At 38.7% G+C, this 25,395-nt stretch overlaps 1 protein-coding gene across 6 annotated transcripts in view; it reads left to right on the forward strand.

Moving 5' to 3' along the window:
• ZPLD1 (zona pellucida like domain containing 1) overlaps nt 1-25,395 on the forward strand; it is a 79,839-nt gene that overhangs the window by 32,455 nt on the left and 21,989 nt on the right. Inside the window, exons 2-5 of one of the 6 annotated variants that reach the window (XM_026080559.1) lie at nt 9,790-9,898; nt 14,667-14,859; nt 14,956-15,069; nt 24,743-24,856. In XM_026080559.1, coding sequence (XP_025936344.1) covers nt 24,751-24,856 — 106 coding nt within the window. In that variant the 5' untranslated portion in view covers nt 9,790-9,898; nt 14,667-14,859; nt 14,956-15,069; nt 24,743-24,750. Of the gene's footprint in view, nt 1-6,048; nt 6,111-9,718; nt 9,899-14,663; nt 14,865-14,955; nt 15,070-24,742; nt 24,857-25,395 lie in introns of those variants that run through there. The other 5 variants (XM_026080561.1, XM_026080558.1, XM_026080562.1 and 2 more) reach the window with 5 other exon arrangements.

A 25,395-nucleotide genomic window follows, 5' to 3' on the forward strand; every position in this document is an offset into this window, starting at 1 on the left:
CTTCTGAATAACATTATTATGGAACCTTGCCTAAACACGATATGAACAGATGAAGTATTCACTAGTTGAGAGTCCTCTTCTAATACTAATGAATGTAGATTTTTGAGATAACAGTGATAAAACACTTTACCATATGTATAAAAACAGCATGGGTGTATGTAGAGATGAGAGAATATTGGGAGTTACTACTTCCAAACATTTTACGTACATACGCTAGCATATTGATCTCTGTTAACGTGATTTTCTCCAGGTGACAGACGTCAAAGTGTTGCAGATCCTTTTTGTGAAATGTCTCTAAGCCTTTCCTAGCTATGCAAGCAGCTGAGACTGTTCTTGTGATTTCTGTGTCTTGTTCCAGAGGCTGGCACTCCATCATTTTCTGAAGGCTTGCCAAATGCAGTCACGCTCTGCTTGTGGGCATCTAGGATGCTGCAAACATGGTTCAGGTGCCAGGTGGGGAGCAGGGTATTGCCCATTCCTTCAGTGACTCTACCACCTTCTCTTTTGCATTGATTTTTGTCTGTTTTCTTTGCCAAAGTCCTTCACAGCCTTAGTTTTTCTAGCTTCCTTCTTTCTCAATCCCTTCTGAGAATGTTATCTTCTGCCTGTAACCAGTGATGTGTCCTGGTCAAATATTCAAAGTGTATCTTCATCCTTTTGCTTTCTCCCATGCTGACCTCTTATGCCTGGGAAGAAATTCTGGCAAACATCTCTGACATTACTTCACTGTGTTGTCCCCCCCCGCCCAAACCCTTATTAAAACTCCCCTTTGCTTTAAGGCCTGTGCAAATCTTAGCTGAACTGCTCATGGTTTAAGACATTTCTCTTGCCATAATGCTGGTGTAGGCAGTCCATCTATATTCATGGAAAATTGATCGGATTTAAAAATAACCCGGCAGAAAAACCTCCTTGGCTCTATTGCCAAAAAAGGCACATGAGCACAGGAAGGCTGGGAGCAAGGGGCTGGAGCTAGGGCAGGGGAAGAGTTGAAGTCGGCTTTTTTCCCACCGAAGAGAATGGTCCATAGAACTGCAGCTGAAGACCATAACTACTCATTTTGCCTAGTGGGGTCTCCTTGTTTTAGTGGCTGTCCCAAACGTATCCTTGTTCTCATTTGCTTTCAGTATCTAGGTTATAAACTCTTTGGGGCAAATGCTCTCTTCTTTTTGTTTTTTATGTAGTGCATATTACAAATGTGGTATTATTACAATAAGAGCAGTATATAATAATTGATGGGTTTTATATATTGGGCTTTAGCTAGATTCTTTTAGTTGAAAGAAAATATAAGTATGAAACTGAAAGAAAATTTGAAAGATTGATGTCTATTTAAGAAAAAATGAACTTAAGTTTTCTTTCTAAAACTTAGTTGTGCATATTGTTGCATATTCCTTCGATATATTCTTTTTATCCCTGCTTATGGTGTCTGGTATTAAACTAGACAGTAAACTCTTCAATGCACAGTTGTTTTTCCAGCTGTATTTATATTACTAGTAGTATGCCTTGATCTAGAGAGAGAAGCTCTGGCATATAATAATAAAAAGTAGCAATAATTCCTCATGTTTGGAAGTCAAGTTGAAGTTGATTTGGACTACATGGAAAGTGTTGTTTTCTTATATGAAGTATAAAAACAGTAGAGACTGTTTATGATCTTCCTTACTGTGTGCTAGCATAAACTAAAAGTATAGCTGCTGTAATCTGTGGATGTACTAGCTTAAAACAGGCACAAGATCAAAATCTGACACATTTGTTCAGAGATGATAATCATTAGTGATTAGAGTTTTACTGTAGTTGAGCAAGAGATTTTATCTCTCCCCCCCCCCCTTTAGGTTCCCATCTTTTTTTTTAGTATTGGTAATATTGCTACCATGAGCTTACATCTGTTTAGACATCAGAAGAGTGATTCTTTATCACTTATGTGACTGTCTTCAAGAGGTTTTACACAGGTCCTGTTGAGGAAAGAATAATATATTTTTATTTATAAAACAGACTTCTTACGCAAGGCTAAAGTTTCATTTTAGAGAGCTTTTTGTATGTTTGTCCAATGCATTTGTAAAACAATCTTCAGTTTCTGTAGTTCTGGAATCTGATGATATGAGCTCTCTAGCTGTTTCCAGTATTTCTTTTAAGTTCATCGTAGGTCTGTGACTCTCCTGTGTTACAAGGCTGCTCTTGAAACTGTCATTTGTATTTTATTCAACTATAACGTTGCTAAAGTTCTTACTGCTTCTGTTTTGTGACCATTGTTGTTCATGCATTCTCTTTTGTCTCTTGTTCTAATTTTAAATCTTTTTTCTGTATTTCGATTTAGCTGGAGTGTTCAGTGCATTCCTTTTTACATTACTTAAATGTTTCTGTATCTTTTAGTGGCTTGATTTCAGAGAGATAGCTAATAGAGCCATCTGGCTCAGATGGTTGAGAAATGAATTCCTCAATTTCACAGAAAAAAGACTTGTTTCAGAAACGTGATTTCTTTTTTTCTTTTTATTTCTTCTCTAGCTCCCTGATTTGAGACAGAAATAATCTTCAAATCTTTCTATGGACTGCAGATTCTGAAAAGTCTGTTTCAGATGTATCAAGCTAAAACATTATCAGAAAAATTGAAGCAGTTAATGACATTTTAACATTTTATTTATGATATGCTAGCTGACCAACATTTTAATGTTTCAGTTCCTTTTTAATCTCATTTTTGTTTCCATTCAATGTAGTGAAGGGAAAAGAATAGGTATCTTCAGATGTCACAAAGTACAGGAAACTCTTCAAACAAAATGTGAGAACTTGGAGAGAAAGAAATAAAATATTTTTGGGCATGGCTTTACCAAAACTTTTGATTTTTAAATTTCAGTTTTGACCAATGCTTTTGACCATTTTCAATGGTTTGAAAATGCAATAAGAAACACTTAACCTGGCAATATTTCTTTCAACCAAGTAGATTTTAAGGCAATCTTAGTATTTCTTCCACACGAAGGAATAGCCTTTCATTCACATAAAGATTGCATTTCAAACAATGTGTAGCCTAGTACTTCTGACATATTACTGAGTATATAACCTTTGTGCACTTAATGGATAACATGCATAGTTTAACTCAGATTTTATAAGGTATGTAATACTAATCTTCACTTGTAGCATCCAGGCACCTCACAAATCACAGTTTACCTAAAGCCTTGTTTTGGAAAGAATTATATCCTCCTATGTTGGATATGAATATGAGGAAGAGTTTCTGAGGTGAGCCCTACATCACATAGGACATGTCTGCTCTGTACTTGGACGTACGGAAGCAACTTGGGTAGATGTTCCTGGGCTAACTTTAAACTAGATAGACTTAATGTTGCTAGTTGTGTAACCACAGCAGAGTGGTGTTTTGTGCGTATTATTATGCCAAGTATTTGCCCGATTCTGGAACAGGCTTTTCAGAATACTTGGACTCCTCAGCTGCTGTAGCTCTGCTCCCCATGGGTAGGGTGGCACACTTGAAACGCACTGGACTTAAATAGTACCTCAGCTAGCAAAACAGGCCTTCAAACTAAGGTTGGCGGTGCAATATGGCTGGCAGGGGTCCTGGGGTGAGTTGTAAAGGGGGAGCGTCTCACAGCAGGGTTTGCGGTGGTGTTTCACTTGGCTATCAGGCACCTGTACTGTGGTTCGTGGGCCCTAGTGTCTGTGTGTGACCTGAGCTCTCCTTTTCTGTGTCGTTCACAGCAGTGGATGTATTCCCAGTGAATCAGTCTGCAGCTGGGACTTAAAATCCAGCTCTTCTGGTTCCTGGGTGTGTTTTTTATGTATATGTATATATGTGTATGTGTATATACATACATGCACACACACATATATATACATATATATATATACACACACACACACACACACAAATGTAAAGACCTTCCTTAGGACTGTTTCTCAGCTGCAACAAGGTCATGTCTCCTCTATCTTGCTAATTTCCTATGAGGCTGTACATCACTGGACTGTGAATTGCTATGATGTGTTACTGCTACATTTAGCACTGTACCCTTTTAAATGAAATGACTGCTGAGTGGCTATCTTGATTAAAGCACGTGAATGAATAAATAATGCAGTGGACTTAACAGTGAGGGAAGAAATAGATCAAGTGGAGTTGTAATTCTTGAGAGGATATGTTTTTCTCACTCCTTGATTTTATAGATTATTTAAAAGAAGTAGCTCTAATCATAGTGGTTCATAACATTTTCATTTAGTGCAATAGCATTTACTTTGATATGCTGCTATGGTACTTAGCAGGCAATCCTGATATTTAGCCTACAGTATCTTTCCATAATGTACAGACTAATGAAGATTTGCAAGCATTCGTTTCCTGCCCATTTCTTCTAGAAAATGAATGTGAAGTTCAGAACTTCAGCTTTGTTGTAGTTCTTTGATTTTTTATCTTTTCTTTCATGCAAAACTAATGCAAAGACCTTTTTTATTGCTGTAACACCAGTATGTTTTCATGTTCAATCTTGGTGTCCTTTTACAGACACTCGTAACAACAAAGAAAGGTGAGACAATCATTAGTACTTCTGAGTGTGGCAGTTCAAAGGAGGAAGTAGCTGTACTCATCCATGCACACATCTGCTAAGGTCTGGGGATGAGGCTGTTCAGCTAATGAACAAGGAAAGACAGAAGAAAGCAACCACTTCTCCTAGTTTTCTTGATACAGAACTTGAAGTAGGCTCTTTCTTTCAGTGTGTGATGGTGGACTGTGCTATTAAAATACATGTTGAAACAATACAAAAAAGTGAGTAATAGGATTTATTGCAGCCAGTTCTCCTCCTGCCCCTTCATGTGCAGTCCTGCGTATTTGGTCTTATTTTCCCACCTAATAAGATAAGGGAGCCCAGTCTCATGTTCCCCTGGGATGACCAAGTTAGAGTATGTATGACTTCTGCAGAGATATGACAGAATGGATGAAAGAAAAGGAATATTCAAAGAGCAGAATCCCCACCCCTATAAATCTATTTCTTTTGCAAAAAAGTGGGGCTTTTAATGATAATCTAATTCCCAGTACAATGATAAATTTCTGAACTTAAAAAAAGCCTGCTTGTTCAGTGCCTCCTCCCCACCCGTCCACCTATAGCATTTCTTAATTCTACTCTCTAAGAGGAGATAAATAACTCCTAAAGGCAAACAACACTTTTGAGTTTTGCCCGGACAAACGGAATAGTTTGCTGTCTTGGCATGAGGATAACTCTTAAAAAGGAGAGTAGGGAAAATTGTACGTATTGCGCCTAAACAAATGAGATAAAGGAACATCAGACAATTAGTACCAAATCAGCCTAACTCAGATACAAGAACAAAGTACAAACAAATAAAATGAAAACACTACAAGGTGAAACACGTCAGGGTTAATACTAAATTTTTTACAATTCAGTGTTAATTGTAAATAAGATATGTAAAGGAACAAAAAGAGAAAAGCATAGATCTAGATATTAGATGAGAAGACTGTTCCTATCTAATCCCAATCTGTCTTTTGAAAAATCCAGTCTGTGCTTTCAGCATAGGCCACTTGTGGGGTGGTGATACTGGGAAAGAGGAAGGGGGGAGCAAGGCTGACTTGCTGTAGGAAGGATGTAGATATGTATGTGGCTCTTACTTACAGGCTGTAATAAAAGAAGAAATCGAATGTGAACTTGAGTGAAAGGATTTTTTTTTTTAAAATAACTTCAGTGATGTCACTCCTGCAATGTAATGTAGGACAACTTTTAGACCTCATGATAGAATCCTGCTTCTGCAATAATTCCTCCGTATTAATCCAGTGTTTGTGCTACTTGACAAAGATGAAGACCCTGCTTTAATGCTCCTCTAGTCCAAGGGTTTTTTTTTTTTTAACTTTCCCCTCCTACTTCTCAGGATAGTGCTTTAGGCACTGATCTATAGCATACGCTAGGCTGGATTGTTCTCTCTCATTTGTCACAGCTGCTGTGTAGATGGTCTTTGTGTAAATAGTTCAGTATGAGTTGGGGTGGGGACAAAAGCCGTTGTCACTAAACCAAGAGCAATTTTCTTTCTCTGACCTAACAGATATGACAGAGCTGTCTCCATGGGGAGATGCCCTCCCTGAGCCAGTGGAGGGACCTTCAGTCTGCTCTTGCATGTGCTGGGTAAATGCTCTAATGGTTACTGGGTGTGAAGGAGGGTAACTGTGGGGTTGGTAGAGCAAAACAGTGGTGGCAGCATGACTGATTTTGTGTTTAACCATTAAGACTTGCTTTTTGCTGTCTTTGAAGACACCCAAAAGAGGAAGCAAAATGTTTATTGAACAAGAGTTGAAAACACTTTGCTTCTGAGCTCTGACAAGAACCAAGAAATGTTGATCTTGAGTGGCTCCAAATTCCTGATCTCTTTTTCCTCACGGAGCCATTAAATTGGTTACTCCCACATGTGTATGTGGAGTCCGTTCTGGTGTGTGGCTCTGCTTGGTGAGGGCCCTGGGAAGAAAGGTGTTCCCGTGCCATGTGCTCACAGATGATCTAAAGACCAATTAAATTGATGCACCCTTGGCAAATTATGATTTGGGAGCTCATTATCTCTTTGTAAAACTCATTTTCCAACCTACTGCTTAAGCTTATAAAAGCACAGTTTTAATATGCCTCCTGCTCTGTTTTTAATTCCCTGGTTGACAGTAAAGAAAATTCTAACCAACTCTCAGGACAATGAGTATTATTCTTTTATCTTGATGGCATATTGATCCTTGTGAACATCCCTTCTGCAAAATAATGAACGTGCATCTTAAATCCAGTTCATAGAGGTCATACAGTGAGCTTTCTTCTTCCTTTCTTCCAGACTGAGTGCAACTTAGAAGGATCAGGTCAGGATTCTTCTGCGAAAAACTCTCATCTCTCTCTCTCTCTTTCTTTCTTCCTTTCTCACTCTTGTCTTTCTCCTTGATTAGAGTTTCCTGATACCTAATAGTGGTTTTGTTTTGAAGATTTAATTTCACATTAAGTGATAGAAAATTGTAACCAAAACAGGGGCTGCATTAATCTTGGAAAGGCCCTGTGGGAGGTGATCTTAGAAATCTGTCTGCGACTTGAAAAAACATGGGAGACTGCGTGTTGTAGTAGCTCTGCCCTTGCTTGCTCACTTTGTTCTTGCATAAAAGTAGCTCAAAAAAAAAAGAAAACCCCACCTGAAAAGAAGCTTCTAGGGCAATGTAAACCAAGCTTTAAAGAAAAGTCCCCTTACACCAGGGGGTGGGGAATGCAGTTGGCTTGGGGAGCTTTGCTGGTATACTAGAGTACATTAAATTCACATCCTACCTTATGCTGAGATTGCATTGCTCCTTAGAGAAGCCCAAGGGTGCGTGTTTATACACACTGTCTGCAGTGGCACTGACTGAGGCAGGCGGCCCTGTTGTATTCCATCCTATTCAGGCTCTTACTGAATGTGAGCAGCAACTGGGACTATTTGCATGTAATTTTTCACCATTGTGAGCATGGGCTGAGTTTCTGAAAATGAAATGAAGACTTCAGGATTTGTCCCTGAAATAATGGAAAATACAGGCATATTTCTTTGCAATGCAAGCTAAACTACCCATACTTTTCAAACAAATAATTATTGCCTTACTCACCCTATACTCTAGAGGCTAACAGGCTCCTAATCATATGAATGAAGTAATCTTTCAGCAACTTAACACTAAACTTTAGAACAGGTGAAATAAGGAAACCACTTAGAGGAAAATAACCTCTCTGTGATGGCCCTTTCTCAGAAATACAAGATACGCTGTTCAGCACCAGCAAGTGTGTAGGGAACCAGCTGAATGGGAGAATCTGTTCACTCCTCTAAGTACTTAATGGGACATGTATTTCTTTTTGCCAAAGAAAGGCTGATGATATACGCATTTAGTTGAAGAAGCTAATGGCAGAGGGAGACAAGGAAGGGCTCTGCTGTTAAGCAAGAGAACTAGATTAATGTTGCTTTCGGAATGAAAAACTCTTCCCTCTCATCTGATTCTGATTCATCTCATTCTGCAGGCCTTGGTAGAAGAAAAATGCTCAAATTAGTGGAAGATTATAAATATAAACTACGTCTTAAAGGAGAGGAATATGGACTGTGGGTTAGACTAGGAGCTGAATAGGTTCAAAAAGGAGTCTCGCAGTTAAAAATTGGAGACTGTAATGTTTAGAGTTAATCTAACTCTAATTAAAGTGTATGTATATCTGGAAGTGTTGGAACCACCATGGTTTAAAAACAAACTTTTTACAATGTGTGCATGTTGGGACAGTGTAATTTTCTATGTGTAAAGATGAGATGGCAAGTATTTGGTAAGAAAATCTTTTTTTTTGGTTAGATTTGGGGAAAAAGCAAAATTCTGCCTAAGAATATCCCTAATCCAAGAGGAAGTTTAATTCCAGATTTGTTTTCGCAGCTGATTGTCAGCTCTATTATGGTCAACATGAAAGCCCTTTTTCAAAACACCCTTCAGGTGAGCTGAAGCTCACATACGAAGTTGGATGTAAATTCTGTGGCTATGGGCATATAGGTCTAGAAACAAAAAGTAAACAAATTGTGAATGAAGAGGAATTTTAATGCAAGAAACTTACTGTTTTTAATGCTGTTCGAAAGCACTGTGAGAATGTATTCATTGCCTCTGACAGGCAGGTGTTCATAAAGCTGGATAAGCTGGAATTATTCTTGGGTGTTTTGTTTTTGTTTTCTTAAATATGATTCACAATTTGTTACCACAACTGTTCCTCATTCAAGTTTGCTTCTTTTGATGTTGAAACATGTTGGTTCTTTTATGTATATTGTTGTGTGTTAGTGTGACTAGCAGGGATTGTGATGTCAGGATTATTTATAATCCATTTCAGGTCACATTATTGCTTTTGGTAAAACTCTGCATAAGTTGGATTTGGGTTCTGTGTGATATTTCAGTGTGAATATAACTTTGTGATTGTTTTTCTCATGTTCTCCATGTTCTGCTAACAGTTTGCATTAGAGTGAGATTTAAATGACAGTTGTTTTGGCAAGGTAAGTGGTGAACTAGTCGGCTCTGAGGCTGAATGCTGTTCAGTTATTTAAAACTCATACGTACTCTCTCTAGATGTCAATAGTGTAAATATACATTACAGTTTTTAAGCCATGTTTTTGTATGGGTATATCTGATCATAATGGAGAGGTATTTCTCATGCAGTATGTTCATTTTCTTGCAGATACAGTATGCACTAATTGGGTATAGAAAGAATAATATAAGCCACTTGTCTGCATTTACTGGGTTCTAAATAAATCTGATGATTCAGAAAAGAAACCTGGGTAGTAGTGCAAGTTGCCTGTACCAAAGGACTTAATACTGAGAAATGAGTAGAAAAGCAAAAGTGTGTAGATTTTTTTAAATGCAAATAAATACGAATATGAGAGAGACAAAGCAGCTGGAGTCGGAGCATGGAATATTTAGAGGCCTCCAAAATTTCATTATAAGGAGAATTGAAAGTGCAAGTGTAGGCCTGGCTGGAAAAGAAGCAGGCAGGAGGGGACATAATAGCTATATATTGATAATGATAATATCTATAGAGGAAATCCATGAGACCACACCTGCTTAACATCTATTCTAACATAAGAACATTCTGGTAATCTGCCTATTAGTGAGCAGCCCTACAGGGATATTTTACTAATGATATTGAAATAGTTTACTGTGATTTAAAGGAGACAGAATGACAGTGTGTGAAGCTATTGCATTGTGTAGTAAAAGGTGTAAGGTATATCGTTATTCTCCAGTTCTAAATATAAGCCATTTTCTGTCAGTGTTTTTTGTGGGAAATGCTTGTTTGTGTGTTTTTTCAGGTGATGTCATTTCAGCATGTGTTTTTCCTGAACCTTTTCTTTGAAGCATTTGTCATTGGGCTATATTGTAGACAGGACACAGGACCAGATAAACTACTTGTCTAATCAGGTATCAGAATTCCTCTGTTCCTAAGCAATGGAAATACATTTTGGTTGAATAGTTCACTTAAAAGGTTGCTTAGGTTGCAGAATTAATTTTGTGTACCCTCTGGCAATCACTGTGCGCCTTCAGAACCTATTCCAAACAAGGCAGGGTCCTCCTTAAGAATGTTTCACTCTTAAACCGGGCATGGGAATTTCATGCAAGTTGTAGAATTAAAGAATATTTTGTTTTGAAATAGTCTTATTTCTCCTCTGTGCTTAGAAAGCTAGTAGTCTAGCTGAGTTTTATGGAATTTCATATTTCATGGCAATGTTCTAATAGTGGCTTAAACCTAACAAAGGAAAATCTAGGATATTTCCACAGCTTTATAGTAGATGATAATGGTGAAATAGCATAAGGAAAGATTTTCTTTTGATGATTAAAGATTAAAAAACAAAACAAAACACTTTTTTGTCATCTTAAGAGAAATGTAAATGTGGCAAACTCTGAAATTATATCATGGACAAATCAGTGCTAGAATTTAGCATGCATATGGATCACACAAAACTGGGAGGAGTGGCTGATAAACCATATGGTTGTGCTGCCATTCAGAGGGACCTTGACAGGCTGGAGAAAAGGGCAGAGGAATCTCATGAAGTTCAACGGGAAATGTCAAGTCCTGCACCTGGGGAGGAATAACCCCATGCCCCAGTACAGGCTGTGGGCTGATCTGCTGGAAAGCAGCTTTGCAGAGAAGGATCTGTGGGTCCTGGTGGACAAGTTGAATATAAGCCAGAAATGTACCCTTGTGGCGAAGGTGGCCAATGGTATCCTGGGGTGCATTAGGAAGAGCATTGCCAGCAGGTAGAGGGAGATGATCCTCCCCCTCTCCTCAGCCCTGGTGAGGCCATGTCTGGAGTGCTGGGTCCAGATCTGGGCTCTGCAGTACAAGAGAGACGTGGAGTTCCTGGAGTGGGCCCAGTGAGAAGAGCATCAAAGATGATTAAGGGTCTGGAGCATCTCTCATATGAGGAAAAGTGAGAGAGCTGGGATTATTCAACCTGCAGAAGAGAAGGCTCAGGTGGATCTTATCAGTGCCTGTAAATATCTGAAGGGAGGGTGTAAAGAAGATGGAGCCAGACTCTTCTCAGTGGTGCCTAGTGACAGGAGAAGAGGCAGTGGGCACACACTAAAAGGTAGGAAGTTCTGCCTGAATATTAGGGAAAAACTTTTTTACTGTGAGGGTGACTGAGTGCTGGACCAGGTTGCCCAGAGAGGTTGTGGATTCTCCATGCTTGGAGATACTAAAAAGCCATCTGGTCATGATCCTAGGCAGCCTGCTCTAGCTGACCTTGCTTGAGCGAGGGGTTTGGACTAGATGATGCCTGGAGGCCCCTTCCAACTCCAGCTATTTTGTGATTCTGTGGATAAGAATTTTTGCACTTGCCCTCTTACTTGGGATGTGTTCTTTTCCCATTGAGGTTTTTGATTCTTTGGATCATCTTCTTGCGGACAGTCTACCTCCTTACAGATACCTGGGTGTCAGCAGCAAATTGCAGGTGAATGAGGCCTTCCTAAATCCTGGAGGAGAGGGGAGGAGAAGGAGGTTTGCTTATGCATTTGTCTCTTTCTACGTGAAAAAGAGAAAGCTCAGATACTAAAGGCTAAAACTTTTAATCAGACAATGTCCAAAAATCTTCTAAAATTGTTTAGAAGTATCAAATAGTGTACAAAATAGTGAGATGGGCAAAGAAATTTGTGGAATGGAGACAGATTTAGAGTTTGAAACGAGCAAGATGTCTTATAGCCATAATGAAGTACATTCAGAAAGCTGTGTTGAGTAAGCAAATGTTGCTTTTTACCTGATATATTTATAGCATTATGCTCTTATTTGTTCTGGCCAGAACAACTGTTTGAAATCGTGCTGAACAACACTTGCAAAACTATTGAATATTTCACATAGCAAAAATCATTTCTCTACAAATAATTTGTGTAAGATTAGAGAATCAAATATTGGGGGAAGATTCCTCCAAGAATAATGGTGAAGTACTCAGGTTTGTTTTATTCTTCCATGTTAATGAATACAGGGATTTCTTTTCATTTTAAATTTAAAGAGTAGATAAATAACATGTTATATAGCTGTGGAATTACTGAATACCATTATTTATAGAGAACTTGAAACAGAAGCTTGGATTTTATGGGTGCATGCAGCATGTTCTTTAGATCATTTATAGTACAGTAGGGTAGTGGTGAAGTGCCTGTTTCTACGAAGTACGGGGGTTTATTGATTGCTTTCTATAAATAACGAACGCAGTTAACTACTGTTGGAACATGTTGGGGCTGGTTTTCCTCTTTCCTATGAAACTTTAATAGATTGAGGGCTGAACTGCTGCAGTTCCAAACTGTGTGGTCTGTTTGGGGATGGGAACACGCAGCTAATCACACTTACCCTCTCTCAAAATATGCTTCTCGGTAAATATGAGCAATAACTTTCATAGGGGTGTATGATGGACTGCATAGTCTTTGAAGGGACATGGCCTGCCAGGATGAAGGCTGAGCTTGCTGGCTGCAGAAGGCAGTGATGCAGCCATCTTAAGCTGCGCTGACTGCCCAGCCAGCTTTTAACCTGTTTCTACTCACAAGTATGCAGATGGAAGCGCCTTCACCTCAGCCAAGCTGCTCTTAAGCTGCTGCAGCCTGTAGGAAGAACTAGGCCTCCCAGAAGCATGCAGCCACCATTCCTCTGTACATAGCTGCTGAGATGGCCAGCTTCTTGGGTGCGTCTCAGGCCGGGAGCACCTGTCCTGGAGCCTGGAGCACTGTCTCGTTTATGGAACAGCATAGGCTGCAGCAAGAGAAGATGAGGTGATAGCTCTGAAGCTGGCCTAGTATTTCATTGCCTTCACACCCCTGTGAAGGGAAGCAGCCCGAATGTCGCAGAAGCCGGCCTTGCTGTCAGTGACAACGGAAAGAAACTTCACACAGTGTCTTAAGATGATTTGATGTTTTTAATAATCTTGCCAAAAGGCAAGGGATGATTTTTGATGCTAAATGCGTCTTAAAATATATATCAGAAGGTTCATGTTTTGGAAACCTACTCAAGGGTAGACCATACTATAAACGCTCTTGTTTATGGAACTGGTGTTACACTGAGGTACTTCACTGTGGATTTATGTGATGAGATATCAAATCTGTCTGAACACTTAATATAAAGTAAAAGCTTGGAACCTTTCATAGCTGCATTTCCCTTGGTTCATGTTTTTATTAGTCCAAGGCTGCCCTAGAGAAGGCAATATTACATTATTCATATTGTAAGGTCAGGTTTAGTTTTTGAGGCCTTACCCAGCCAAACCAACATGCACATTATAGGGTGTGTGCCTGAATGAAGGGTTAGAAATCTGTGGGGGAAAAGCGCCCTTTGGTGCCAGACTTCTCCATAATGTATTCTGATGGACTGGATCTTCTCTGGAGCAAAACTCCTCCTGGAAACAGCAAAAGCTCTGGCTGTCTGAGTAAGAGGACAGCATTGGGCTTTTCTATGACCTGTCTGAATCTCAAATGCTCAGATGTGACCTGGCATTCCCATGGGTACACAGCATGAAGTTTGTGAAGGGGCTACCTCCTTCAGGACTGGGAGGAAGATGATAGAAATTGTTCCTCCCTCAGGACTGGGAGGAAGATGATAGAAATTGTTCCTCCCCAGCTCCTCTGGAGCTGCATAAAGTGCTGCTGGGAGACAAGGCCACTGCTCTTCTGTGTGTTGATGGGTGGAGGTGATGGGTTGGCAGGGGTTGAAGGAGGGGTAGTTCAGGAAAGGGCATAGAAGCACTACCACAGTGTCTGGAGAAACTGGGAGCAGGCAGGGACACGCAGACTCGTGAGTCTTTGGGGGTTCCTGTAGTTGCTCTTTACCGAGGCTGGTGCCTCTGTGGGACACTCCAATATTAAAGGGGAAATCCGCTTTCTTGCTTCCATTAGTGCCCTGATATAGTAAGTTTATGAGAAGGGGATTAGTGCTTTATGTCACTGTACATTCTGTCATCGTTGCTTTTAAGGACATGCCAGGGTTGTCATGAATGTGCACTGTGCACTCAGTAGTGCTTTGATGTTTAAGAGGACCTGGCCTAAGTGCAGGCATGGCAGAAGCAGGGCTTTTCTGTTCTAAAAAACAGTCTAAGCCCCAACAAATCTGGACACCTCAAAGCTTTCTCTGTGGTGCAAAGGGCTGTGAACTACCATTTTCCCTGGCCAAAGCATAACTATAGATTCCAGGCATAGACAGCTGAAATAAAAACTGAAGGGAGGGGACGAAAGGAGGCAGGAGGAGGAAAAAAAACACCTAATGGAACAAAAGGGAGTTAAACACCTTCCCCTTCCCTCCCTTCCCCCTCCCTTCTCCCCCCCCCCCCCCCCCCCCCCCCCCCCCCCTCCCCCCCCCCCCCCCCCCAAATTCCAGAGATACAGGAGTAGATGTTATGAAGCAGGCTCAGTTTCTAGCAGCTTGATCTTTGCTTTTGTGTGCACTTGGTTTTGTGTGAACTGAAGTCCTGTTAGTAATTATCATTCTGTTGACACCTGTATTCATGATGACACCCTCATATCACATTTTCATCACAGCGTGAAATATCGCTCTCTTTTTGCTTTTGTTTTGTACTATGAATTTAACCCAGAACTGAAAAAGCTAGGCACTTCTCACAGCACACAACGGGACATTGATAACTTTGCAGACTAGTTACTGATCCTATCTGAGTGCTTCTCTCTCTCTCTCCTTCCTCCCGCCCCTCTTTTTAAGCAGACAAGGTTTTCTCTCAACAAGCTGATGACAGAATAATTTTTCCAAGTTGATTGTTTGCCCCATATGGACCTCTGGAGATCTTCATACAGTGGAAAGAAGGAGATCAAAAGGCTAGAAGAAAAAAGAGGCGGAGGACTGAAAAAAGCCAACATAAAGATCCTGCTCAGGTTTCAGTCTGGTGATGAACAGACTTGTAAAGTATTCTGAGACCTGTCAAATTTTCCCATCTAAAATCCAGACCTATTTTAAAAAGATTTTTCATAATGAGTCTCTTCTCCCCCATCCGCAGGCTCAGAGTGTTTTCTGAAAAAGTTCTGCAAGGCAGAGAAGTTGAACACTTGATCACATGCAGGAGCACAGGATAGATGGAGTACAGCTGACTCAACAGCTACAGGGAATTTGGGTAAGTGCCCAGCATGTCAGCCACCTAGAACTTACTAAAATATTGGTAAAAGTCAAATTATTCTTTCCTTCCCCCCCCCCCCCCTCTTTTTATCACTTGTCAGGCAAGGTTAACCTCGCTGGGAATTCTCAGTGGGAGTTGGTCAGGGAAGAAGTTTGCAGGGAACAGCTAATGAAAACAGGAAGGCAAATTAGCATCCAACTGTGAAGAGAGGTGTTATTTCTTTCTCAGCTTAGCTTTTATTTAAAAGTACCCAGACCAGATCAGACCCATGCTGTTAATGTGAGGGGAGGATGGTTACAAACCCCTTGTCCTGCTGAGGTTACCAATGCATGTCAAACCCACTCACAGTGCTTTCAGGAGGGAAACAATTGCTTGAGCGAGACAACGTTATCCAGCTTGTGGTGTCAGTCTGCCTGTTCTCACAATCATTGCATTGATGGAGAAAAATTTTGATAAGCGAGACTTCTTATCTGGCTCCCACTGCAATCGAATGACATGAGTTCGCTTATTGGAAATGACATTGTCTCTGGTCACAAAGGTGACTGGACATGATAATTGCTCCACTTTTTTTTTTTAAGTAATAATAATGACTATATTCTTGAGTGAAGATACTGGGATTTGAAATCAAGTCTCTGGTTAAGCTGATGAACTGATACAGTCCAAATTGACATAGTTACTGCAATTTGTGTGTACTGCAAAAGGAAATTTTATCATGGTCTGTGAGCAGCAAAAGATGGGACTGTTGGCCCTGCTTGTGTGCTCTTGATCAAAGAATACTTTATCAGTGCATGACATATTTTGTTTTCTTTCATCTAGGTCTTGAGCAGTATCCCTCAGGCTTGTTTTAGAGTTCGGCTTTAAAATTACTTCAAACTGTGTTTTGCCTCTTTGAGAGGGACTCAAAACATGGTGAAAGAAATATCCATGAATGAATCTTTTCTATTTCACAGTTGAGTTTTTTGTCTTTTTCTTTTTAAATATAAACCTGGGAACACTGCGTATGCTCTGACTTCAAAGGTAACCCGCAGTATTAGATACTTGTTTAGAGTGAGAGATTAGCAGCATTATTTATCCCAAATTTGTTTAACCTTTAAGGATTAGATAAGGCCATAGTGTTCTGCAGTAGTATTCTACAATTTCATTGCGTAATTTCTGTTCCTAAAGTAGGAAGATTGAAGTCATCCTGATGCCATAAACTGTTGCTACTTTTTTGTCAGGGAAGTCTTATTTTAATGGTAACTTTTCAAGCTGCAAACAGATGGCTGTAGTATAATCTACTTGCTAGTAACATCAAGCATTATTTACTGAAGACTTATATTTATATTGCTCTCTTAAAAAGCATAAAAAGAGTAATTAAGTAGAGTGATACTCATTTAGCTCTTTATCTGCCCATGTGACTGCAAGGCTCCTGGGACAGGCAATAGGATTAAGAATGTCTCATTTCTAGATCAGTGGCTTTGAATCCAGACCATGGTTAGAGGCAGCTGAAGGCTGTTAGCATCTGATGACTCTTTAGTGGCCTATATCAAATGATTTGATGGTCTCTGTAAATTTGCTAGCTAATAGGACCACCATAATGATCAGTGGTCCAAGAAGAAAATTGGTAGACCAAATGTACGTGCTTTGAAAATGTATTTTAAGCTTAGAAGCAACCTGTTCACTCCAGGATCTAGGGACGCTCTTGGTTTGCCTATACAGGGTTGTTTGTTGTGGCTTGTGCATTTCAGTCTAAAGATCCTAGACTTCAGTCTCCTCCTACTGATTTTTAAATTGGAATGTCTCTGCTAAAAGTGGCAAAGGAGCACAATGTAAAACAGGCGCAAGAGAGCAAAGTCAGCTCACTTATATCTCTCAATATTGGATTAATTAACCAAACTTTTAATTAACCAACTTTTAAAAACACTGTAGCCATCTTGTTCATTACAGATACTTCTATATGTAATATCCAGTGTGTAGATGGATGATGTATGACAGGTGGTTACAGGATGGTCCTTGTTTTGTAATCGGTTAATTTTAACTAGTAACTGTAGATCTTTCTTTTCTTGTTTATGATATTCTGTGGCTAACGTGGTTACTGGAAAATCCAAACTGATTTTTTAGTTTAATTTTATGATATATCAGTCAGGTATGCGGTGACTTTAATGGGATATCTGTTTGTTTGCAGTAAGTTTATATTCTTGGCATTTCTTGTTGGATTGAGCAAAGTTATACTAAAGGATCTAGCTTTTAAGACACAAGAGTTTAAAAAAAAAAAAAAAAAAAGTTCAGAGCTAGGGGCAAAAAGTCAATCCATGTAGGTTTTAGTGATTAAAGATGACTTTGCTTTGTCAAGAACCCCCAAGTGTGAGCTAAAATGATCTTTTCAGATCACTGCAACAGTCTCTAAATCTTAAACTGAACTTTCTTTTTTCTTAGGTCTCCTGCTGATGCCTTTTTTTTTTTTTTCCCCCCATGCAGTAGAGAATGTGAAGAGTGCGGAAGTGAGAGGAGAATTTTTTCAGAATTCTGTAATTCGAGTCCAGTGCTTTGACCATAAATCACTTTCTTCAGCCCAGTTTTCCTCTCAGATCTGCTCTCAGTGACAACATTCTGTACTTCATATTTGTGTGAATCTCCTCTGGGAAATAGTGGTTAATTCATGCAGGTTGGAAGAACAGAATAGAAGTCTGCCTTTCCTGTGTGACTGAGGAAATTTGTTTTTTTTGCATTTTTATCTCTGAAACTTTGAAGTTGATCTGTGTTCTCACATCTTATTGAGGCACCTATGAACCATGGAGTGAGAAACACATAGTTTCAAATATAAACTTGAAATTTTTAGCTTATCCATCAGATACATAGTATCACTTATCTACTTTTATTGTAGGATATGACGGGTATGATTTGTAAAAGACTTGCATTTCCAGGGGCCTTAAGCTGTTTAAATGTCTGGATGAGTTTTGGCAATATTTCCTGTGAAATGCAGGGAGAGAGAACCAATCTATTCAAGTAATTTTTGTGGGACAACAAAACAAGTATCCTGGCAATATTCAAAGTAGAATTCAACTGTTTCATTGCTAAGCATAGCTATAGTAAAATAATCTGGAATGGGATGAGGGAAAGGTAGCCGAAACATCATTTGAAGAGTATCAGTATTTCACTAGTGGACGTAGGAAACAGCTAGAATAACTCTATTTAGCACACAGTAGCAGCCAAACGGTTTGTTGCTTCATTTCAAGCATCTTAAATACAGATGTAGTAAGTCAAAATGTCTGGCCTGTTACACAAATAGTTGTGAGGTATTTTCATGCTTTATTTACTGTATTTCACTATTAGCTTGATGTTAATGTCTTCTTGGAAGGTGTTGTACTACTTTGCATAAATTTCTTGGAAATATTTCATATAGTCCTTCATCTGATCACTGTTTCTCTTTTTACCTTGTAAATATGCAGTTAGTCGTTTAATAATTTCTTTTCAGACCAGATTAAAAAACCTCAGTGCATCCAAAGATTTATGGTAGTAATGAACAAACACATGCTGAAGTATAGTATTTGATTTTATTTTGAACCATGTGTGTGTATATTGGCTTCTATTATCCACCCAACATATACATGTAACTCTCATTACCACGGATAGACTTTACGAAAAGACTGAACTGTATCTTTTGCAACCAGATCTAGCTGTTCAGCAAGGTTTAGAATGGATATTTCATTTCGATTTGTAAGAAAATTGTGGATTGCTTGCATATAAATCTGCTTATGGGCTTGAATTTCAGCCTCCTGTGTAGCATTCTGGTCCAGGTTTGAAGCCTTTCTAAACTGACCACCTTTCAGATTAAAATCTAGTAATTTTAGTGTGGCTTCCACTTGCAGGGAATTAAGTCTTTCTCTTTCCCTCTGGGTTTTTATGCTGTACAAAATGGGTTCTTGTAAAGGGGCTGGAATGTAAACCAGAATTTTGTAAACTTTTTGTAAACAAAAAGTCCGTGTATTATTTTAAAAAGAAATTGTCCAAAAATTTGTTTCTCCATCTCCATAAGCACATGCAAAACCTATTGGCATTTGAGATATTAGTTATAATTTAGTCTCTGTTCAGGTAAAGCTTCCATTTGGTTCTAGTGGAGGTTTAATTAAGCAGGGGCTCCAAACTTTGATCCAAGGTTAATTATAAAGCTGAAATAGTATGGAGCTAATCCGGGACTGATGAAATCTCAAGAGTAGAGTAAAAACTGTCGTGTTTAAATAAATTCTCTGTTTACTACCTATTCAGCACACCACCAAAATCGCTGTGTGCTGACCAGGTAGTAAATAGAGATTGGTTTACCTATTAAAAAAACAAAAACAACCTATTTTCCCCTTTTGGGGGGAGGGGAAACATCCAATCTGTTTGCAGGTTTACCTATGTTGCTGGTTAGGTTTTGTAGCCTTCCATTCAGGAAAGTACTGATCTTCAGGTTTTTATCTGTGTGTGTGTGTGTGTGTGTGTGTGTGTGTATACACATACATATGCAAAAAAAAAAATATATTGTTATATATAAATGATATATATATCATAGCTCTATACTATAGTCATATATACATCTGTATATTATATATATTAGATACAGGTATAGGTATGTCTATATAATGCTATATAGAAATAGGTAGGGGTGTGTGTGTGTGTTTTTCTAAGTGTCAGCCCCAAAGATGGCCCTCAAACAGAGGGAAGTTTGTAGTTGAAACATGTCCTAAAAAATTCTTTACATCTCAGGTGCAGGCATGCCCTTATTTCTGTAATAATCCTTTTGAAAAATGAATTGTTTGGTGATGCATTGTTCAAAATGGGTACTGTAAATTTCCAAGTCCTATTTTGTCAGAATCAGAAGAGCCAAGAATGAACAGAGATAAAGGAATGGAAGACAGCAGTGAAAACATGATTTGGATAATCAGTTACAATGGGATATACAAGTTACAAGAGGAGGTTAGCCTGTAATTAAAATGTGTCACCGCTGACGGACTTGAGGTAGACAGTTATTCTTCTTTTTGTGTTCACCAGTTATTTTTAGATGATGGCAAATGATCCAGCGCATGTCTAGAAGAAAAGCAGTTCCGGAAGACCTGACAAAGGTGCAGTTAACATAATTCACACCTAAAGAGTGCAGATGCAGAGACAAGTGTGGCAGTGAGATGGACAGAAACCAAAGACAAACTATTTCGTCATGAGATGACTGTGAGAAATAGTACTCATTGAACAATATAAATTATCATTTGAAAATTTTTTTTATGAGTAATATTTCTATTCTGTTACTTGTCGAGACCTAACATACATATTAGGGAGCATTTAGGCAGTTACTAGATGTGTATGAAAACGCTTATAAACCTTTCACCGAACTCTATCATGAGCTTACCACATCTACGACTTTCTTTCAGTAGGATTTTCATTATTCCTATTAACTATTCTCTTTTAGAAAGTCTTACCCAGTAAGGAGGCATAAATATTACCATGTTATTTTGTAGAATTGCTGCACTCTGTGAATGGAAGATGGAGAACAAGCAATAGATCATATTTTTTTTCCCATAAAATACAGATGAATATGTGAAATAGATAATTTTCGGAAGTCAGGACTGTCTCACAAATGAATTTTGGTAAAAATGTAGGGCTGAATCAGTAGTGAATGTTGTTCATAATGGAAAATTTGTGAAGATCCTTTTGGATCTTAATAAAGATGGGATGGGAGAAGAAGAGAAATGAATGTCAGGTGATACAAGAGGGGGAAGAAGAGCGAGTCTAGGCAGGTAAAACCACTGGTGTTCCACAAAATTCAATTACTAAATTGAATGCAAAACGGCTTTTGTTTAAATCATTAACATCTTTATTATGAAATTTTGTGCAGGTTTTTTGACGTGGCAAAATTTGTGAAAGCAGGAACAAGGCTTTGTAAAATGATAAAAAAATTAAATTGAGGAGAGTATGTTGCACCTGTTACCTCTTTGTACTCTTCAGTGATGTGCAGCACAGAAAAGTGAGACCTGCAGTGTGACTCAGTGCTGAATACATAAATAACTTTGATTCAGTAGAGATTCATAACCTGGCTACTTCAGCATTCTGAAAATTTAGTCATTTTATTGCATTGAAACCTGAATATGTTGGACTGTTATTTTTCTTTTAATCAATTGTATTAGAAATCTAAATGAATCACAGTTCATGAAATTATTTAATTAATCAGGTTTGATAGGTCTTTAAATCCCTGACATTCTTTTTATCTGTACCCTGCCTTTAAAGATCTGTTTTGTCATGAATGCTTGAATTAGTCATCAAGTGAACTTCTGTTGGTCTCAATGGAAGTGCTATGCAAAAATCTCACCTTCATCTCCAAGTCCGTGGGAAGAACAGTTCCCTTCCTGAATAGAAAATGCCAAACCTATTTTGGAAGAGATGTTTAAATGGATGGGTGGATGTGGAAACATCTGGAAGTAAAATGATTTAAGTGGCTATGAAAAGATTAAGTGATTTCAGTGTTCCTAAGCACTATTGTGAGTGTCACAAACAAAATATGGTAGATTATGAAAACATGAAAAGGTCCTTGAAGATTCTTAGCATAGAAGAATGGGAGAAGAGGTCTGAAGAACACAAATGAGAGCTCTGTGTACATCAGTGAAACTTGGAGTGGGGTTGTCTGTTAGGAGTTTCATAGCCTGAAAGGATCAGATTTCCCCTGCAGTGTTGTGTCAGCATCTGTGGAATCATGAAACTGTCTTTTTGGCTGTCTTTTTAACAGCCAAATATATTGCTGCTGGACCAAAGAAGCGCTTTTTTGGGAAGCACCAAGCCTTTTTTCCCCCTCAAAAAAAGGATTAAAGAACATTGCATGTCAAATTAAAGGGGGGTGGGTAGGAAGGCAAATACATATCTTCCACATGACTGTGGTGGCTGCTGAATTGTAAACCACCCTGTTCCTGACACTTGAATATTTACCTTCCCTTTTTTTCTAAGTGGAAGTTTCATTTCATGTTTGTGTACCGGCAATAAGACTTTGGTATCCTGTTACTATTTTGATAAAGCTTTATGTTTTCTTCTTCAATTGGATGAGACAAATATTCAGCATTATCACTATGGTACAAATCTTTTGCTTAGGATGGCTGTATACATCTGGGAGACTGAGGATTTAGCATTTTCAGTTGAGAAATCGTTTGCTGGAGACCTTTAAGAACAGGCTGGACAAACAGGAATGACACAAATATAGCTGATTCTACTTTGGGGTGGAAGGGTAGGTAAGGGTGGCCTTAGGGTACTTTCTGGCCATGCAGTTTTCTCAAGAGAAATAAATAATGCACATTCCTAACTTTTTTTTTTTTTTTAAACTAAAATGAGCAGGAGTCAGCCCAACTTGTGATGTGGATCTGCATGTTGATCCATATGCAGATGAATCAATAGCCAGAAAGCAAGCAGAACATTAATGGTTGTGTTAAAGTCTGACTCGCTCTGGGTATGGCTGGAGAACTAACGCTCTGAATACTTAATGTCTTAATTAAGCTTTGTTCCTTAGCAATGGTCTCTCCTTCCTCTGAAACACATCAGCAAAGGTTAACTTTAATAATTAAAATTTTTGAATTTACTGTAAGTTCTGCTTTTCATCTAAAATAATAATAGCTACAGTTTTGTGAGTGTCATTAAATTCTTTTCAAAGTGGTTTTTTTTTTTTTTTGGTAGCAAGAAAATACTGTGGCAATTTGGAAACTGAAGTCAGATTTATATCTTGGTAAATTGCCCTTGATTTATTACCATTGTAATGGACATTGGAAGCTAGCCTGTATACAACAGAACAATAATAGCCACTTTATCCAGGTAACTGTTGTAAAGCAGAGGTGAGACTCTGGTACACTGGAGAGATGTCAATTTTCCAAAGGAAAAGTATGTTTCTTTTGAAATAGAATACAAATTTTTGTAGCTTAAAAGAAAAAAAAAACCACCAGCAAAACCTACTTTTCCACCTCTGAGTAGTAGAAAGGGTTAGGAGATCATGAAAATGCAGAGGTTTTTTAGCAACCCAGTTAGGAATTTTATTTCTTTGCATGTGTTTTCATAATTCTTTATTAATATTACCTGCAAATGTTGTCAGCCTCCACAGGAATCTAATGGAAAACAGAGTAGAGGGTCAAAGAGGGCTTTCATTTAGTGCTCTGTATCCCTCTGGAAGTTCAGTGAGGTTGCATTGTTGCCATGGATCACGCTTTGATCTGGAAGTTGTACAAATATTGCAAAGCAAAACTGCTTTTGGATAGGATAGCAAGAATTATACCCGACTGATGAAAGCTGCATGCTTAGCAGGAGCCTGGTGTTTTCACTCCATTTTTATTCCATGCACTTCCAAGCAGAATAAACAGGAGTGAATGGCCGGACTCCCCTGGTGATGTCTGGACATCCTTTTGACTTCTTTAGCAGAGTTTGGCTCAGTGCTTTGTTCTAGCTGGGTTGTTTGCTGACAAGGAACATTTAGGAGAGTGTCCCACATGAGTCTCTCCCAACACAAGGCTTTAAATCCCAGGTTTGTATTCTGTGTGATCCTGGTCTGAAATCTAGTGGAAGCCTTTCTATTAATTTCAGTAAGCTTTAGCTCAGACCCCTGTATAGCCACAAATGATCCAGTTACAGACTGGGAGTTTGGCTCAAATACACTCTCCCAGTGCTGTTGCCAGCTCTTCTCAGCAATGATGATAGCCACTTGCCATGCCAGGTATGGCTGCCTTCAGGTGTTCTGTGTCTATTCAGTTTGAGGAGTTTTGATCTCCACTCAGGGAAAGGTGATGATCAACATCTCCATATCTACAGTGTTAGAGCAAGCAAACCTCCTAAATAAAGGTGCTCAGTTTCTGTTCAGGAAAACTGAAAGTTTTGCAACTGCTGTATTTGGGTTCCAGGTCAGCAGGGAGGTTTTCTATGATTATAAAATACACTAAATTAAAAAAAATCAATAACACTTAAATTCATGGACAAAACCCTTAATACTTTGGGATGTTCATGACACACACATGTGAATCAGACTTATTTTCAGTTGTGCCAGGTATTACACCTTGGAGGTTTCTTCCCAAGAGGAGTAATTAGTGAAGACATTAGCAACTCATTTGTTTTGATCTTCTAGTCTGGTTGCCAGATATGATTCAAGATAAAAATTTTTATTCTAGCTCTGTACGTGAGCTCAATGCAATTGCTTGCATGCTTCAAAGACCAGATTTTTTGCTATTAGACATAGACTGATTTACTCTAGGTCCATGAGCCTGAGAATTAAACAACAAACCATTTATCTGTACAGTTTTCAAGCACCTGGATGAATTAACTATTCTGTCTAATTTAGCGTTCTTTCTCAAAAGTTTTTTACACTAAAATATCAAAAAAAAAGCTGTTGATGTGTAAATACTTAAACACTTCCCTAACCTATCAATATGTGTTAAGTTTTTTTTTTTTTTTCATTTTCTTTTTATACCATCCTGGACTACCTCTTTTGCTGCAATTAAAAGTCATAGAAGTTAACAGAAATTATTCATTACTCAGAAGCAGAGAAGTGGGCCCTACTGCCTGTGGCCTCTTTCTCCAAAGTCTGTGAGCTTTGTTCCCAGCTCCTTTGGAGGCCATCATCTCCTGAGTGGTTAAATGTTTGCAGTAAGCATCTTTAATGCAATGAACAGATGTGTGTAATAACTACCTAATGTTTTGCTAGGTTTTGCAATGGAACAGGTATGGTTACTGCTCCTGCTGACAGTTAAAGTGCTTTCAGTGACTGCTCAGTTCAATGGATACAACTGTGATGCTAACCTCCATAGCAGGTTTCCTGGTAAGTGTTTAATAGACTTCTTCATAATGGCTTCTTTATTGTCTTGGTTCAAAGTAGTGATTATTTTTAAATACAGAGCTTTAAATCTGTGTGGTGCCTAGGGATAGGACTTCACATTAAATGAGTGTTAACTCTCTCAGTGACAATGAAACTTCTCTAATGTTGCACTTTACATTCTCCTTAATGCACAGTGGGTCAAATTCAGCCTAATATTAATGAATAGTACTTCCCTGACACCAATGGGGTTTGACCTGCTTTTGCCAGAGCTCTATTCTGTCCAAAAAATTCACCAGAGGTCACATTGCTGGAAGTGTTCATTATGGATTTAAGAGTCTGACACTTATAACTGGGATTTTTTCATGTTTTAACTGGGTAAGGTAATATAATCTATGTCCTTTTTCTGAAATACAGGAATATATATCTAATTTTGAGGAAGATGTAGTTGAAGACAAAATTCAGTGACTCAATTCATCATTAAGCCCATGGTTAGGGACAGGTGAAGCAATGGAATGTGCCCATATATCATGCACACTCATACC

Source organism: Apteryx rowi, unplaced genomic scaffold (genome assembly GCF_003343035.1).
Source record: "Apteryx rowi isolate R43461 unplaced genomic scaffold, aptRow1 scaffold_524, whole genome shotgun sequence".
Classification (NCBI taxonomy): Eukaryota; Metazoa; Chordata; class Aves; order Apterygiformes; family Apterygidae; genus Apteryx; species Apteryx rowi.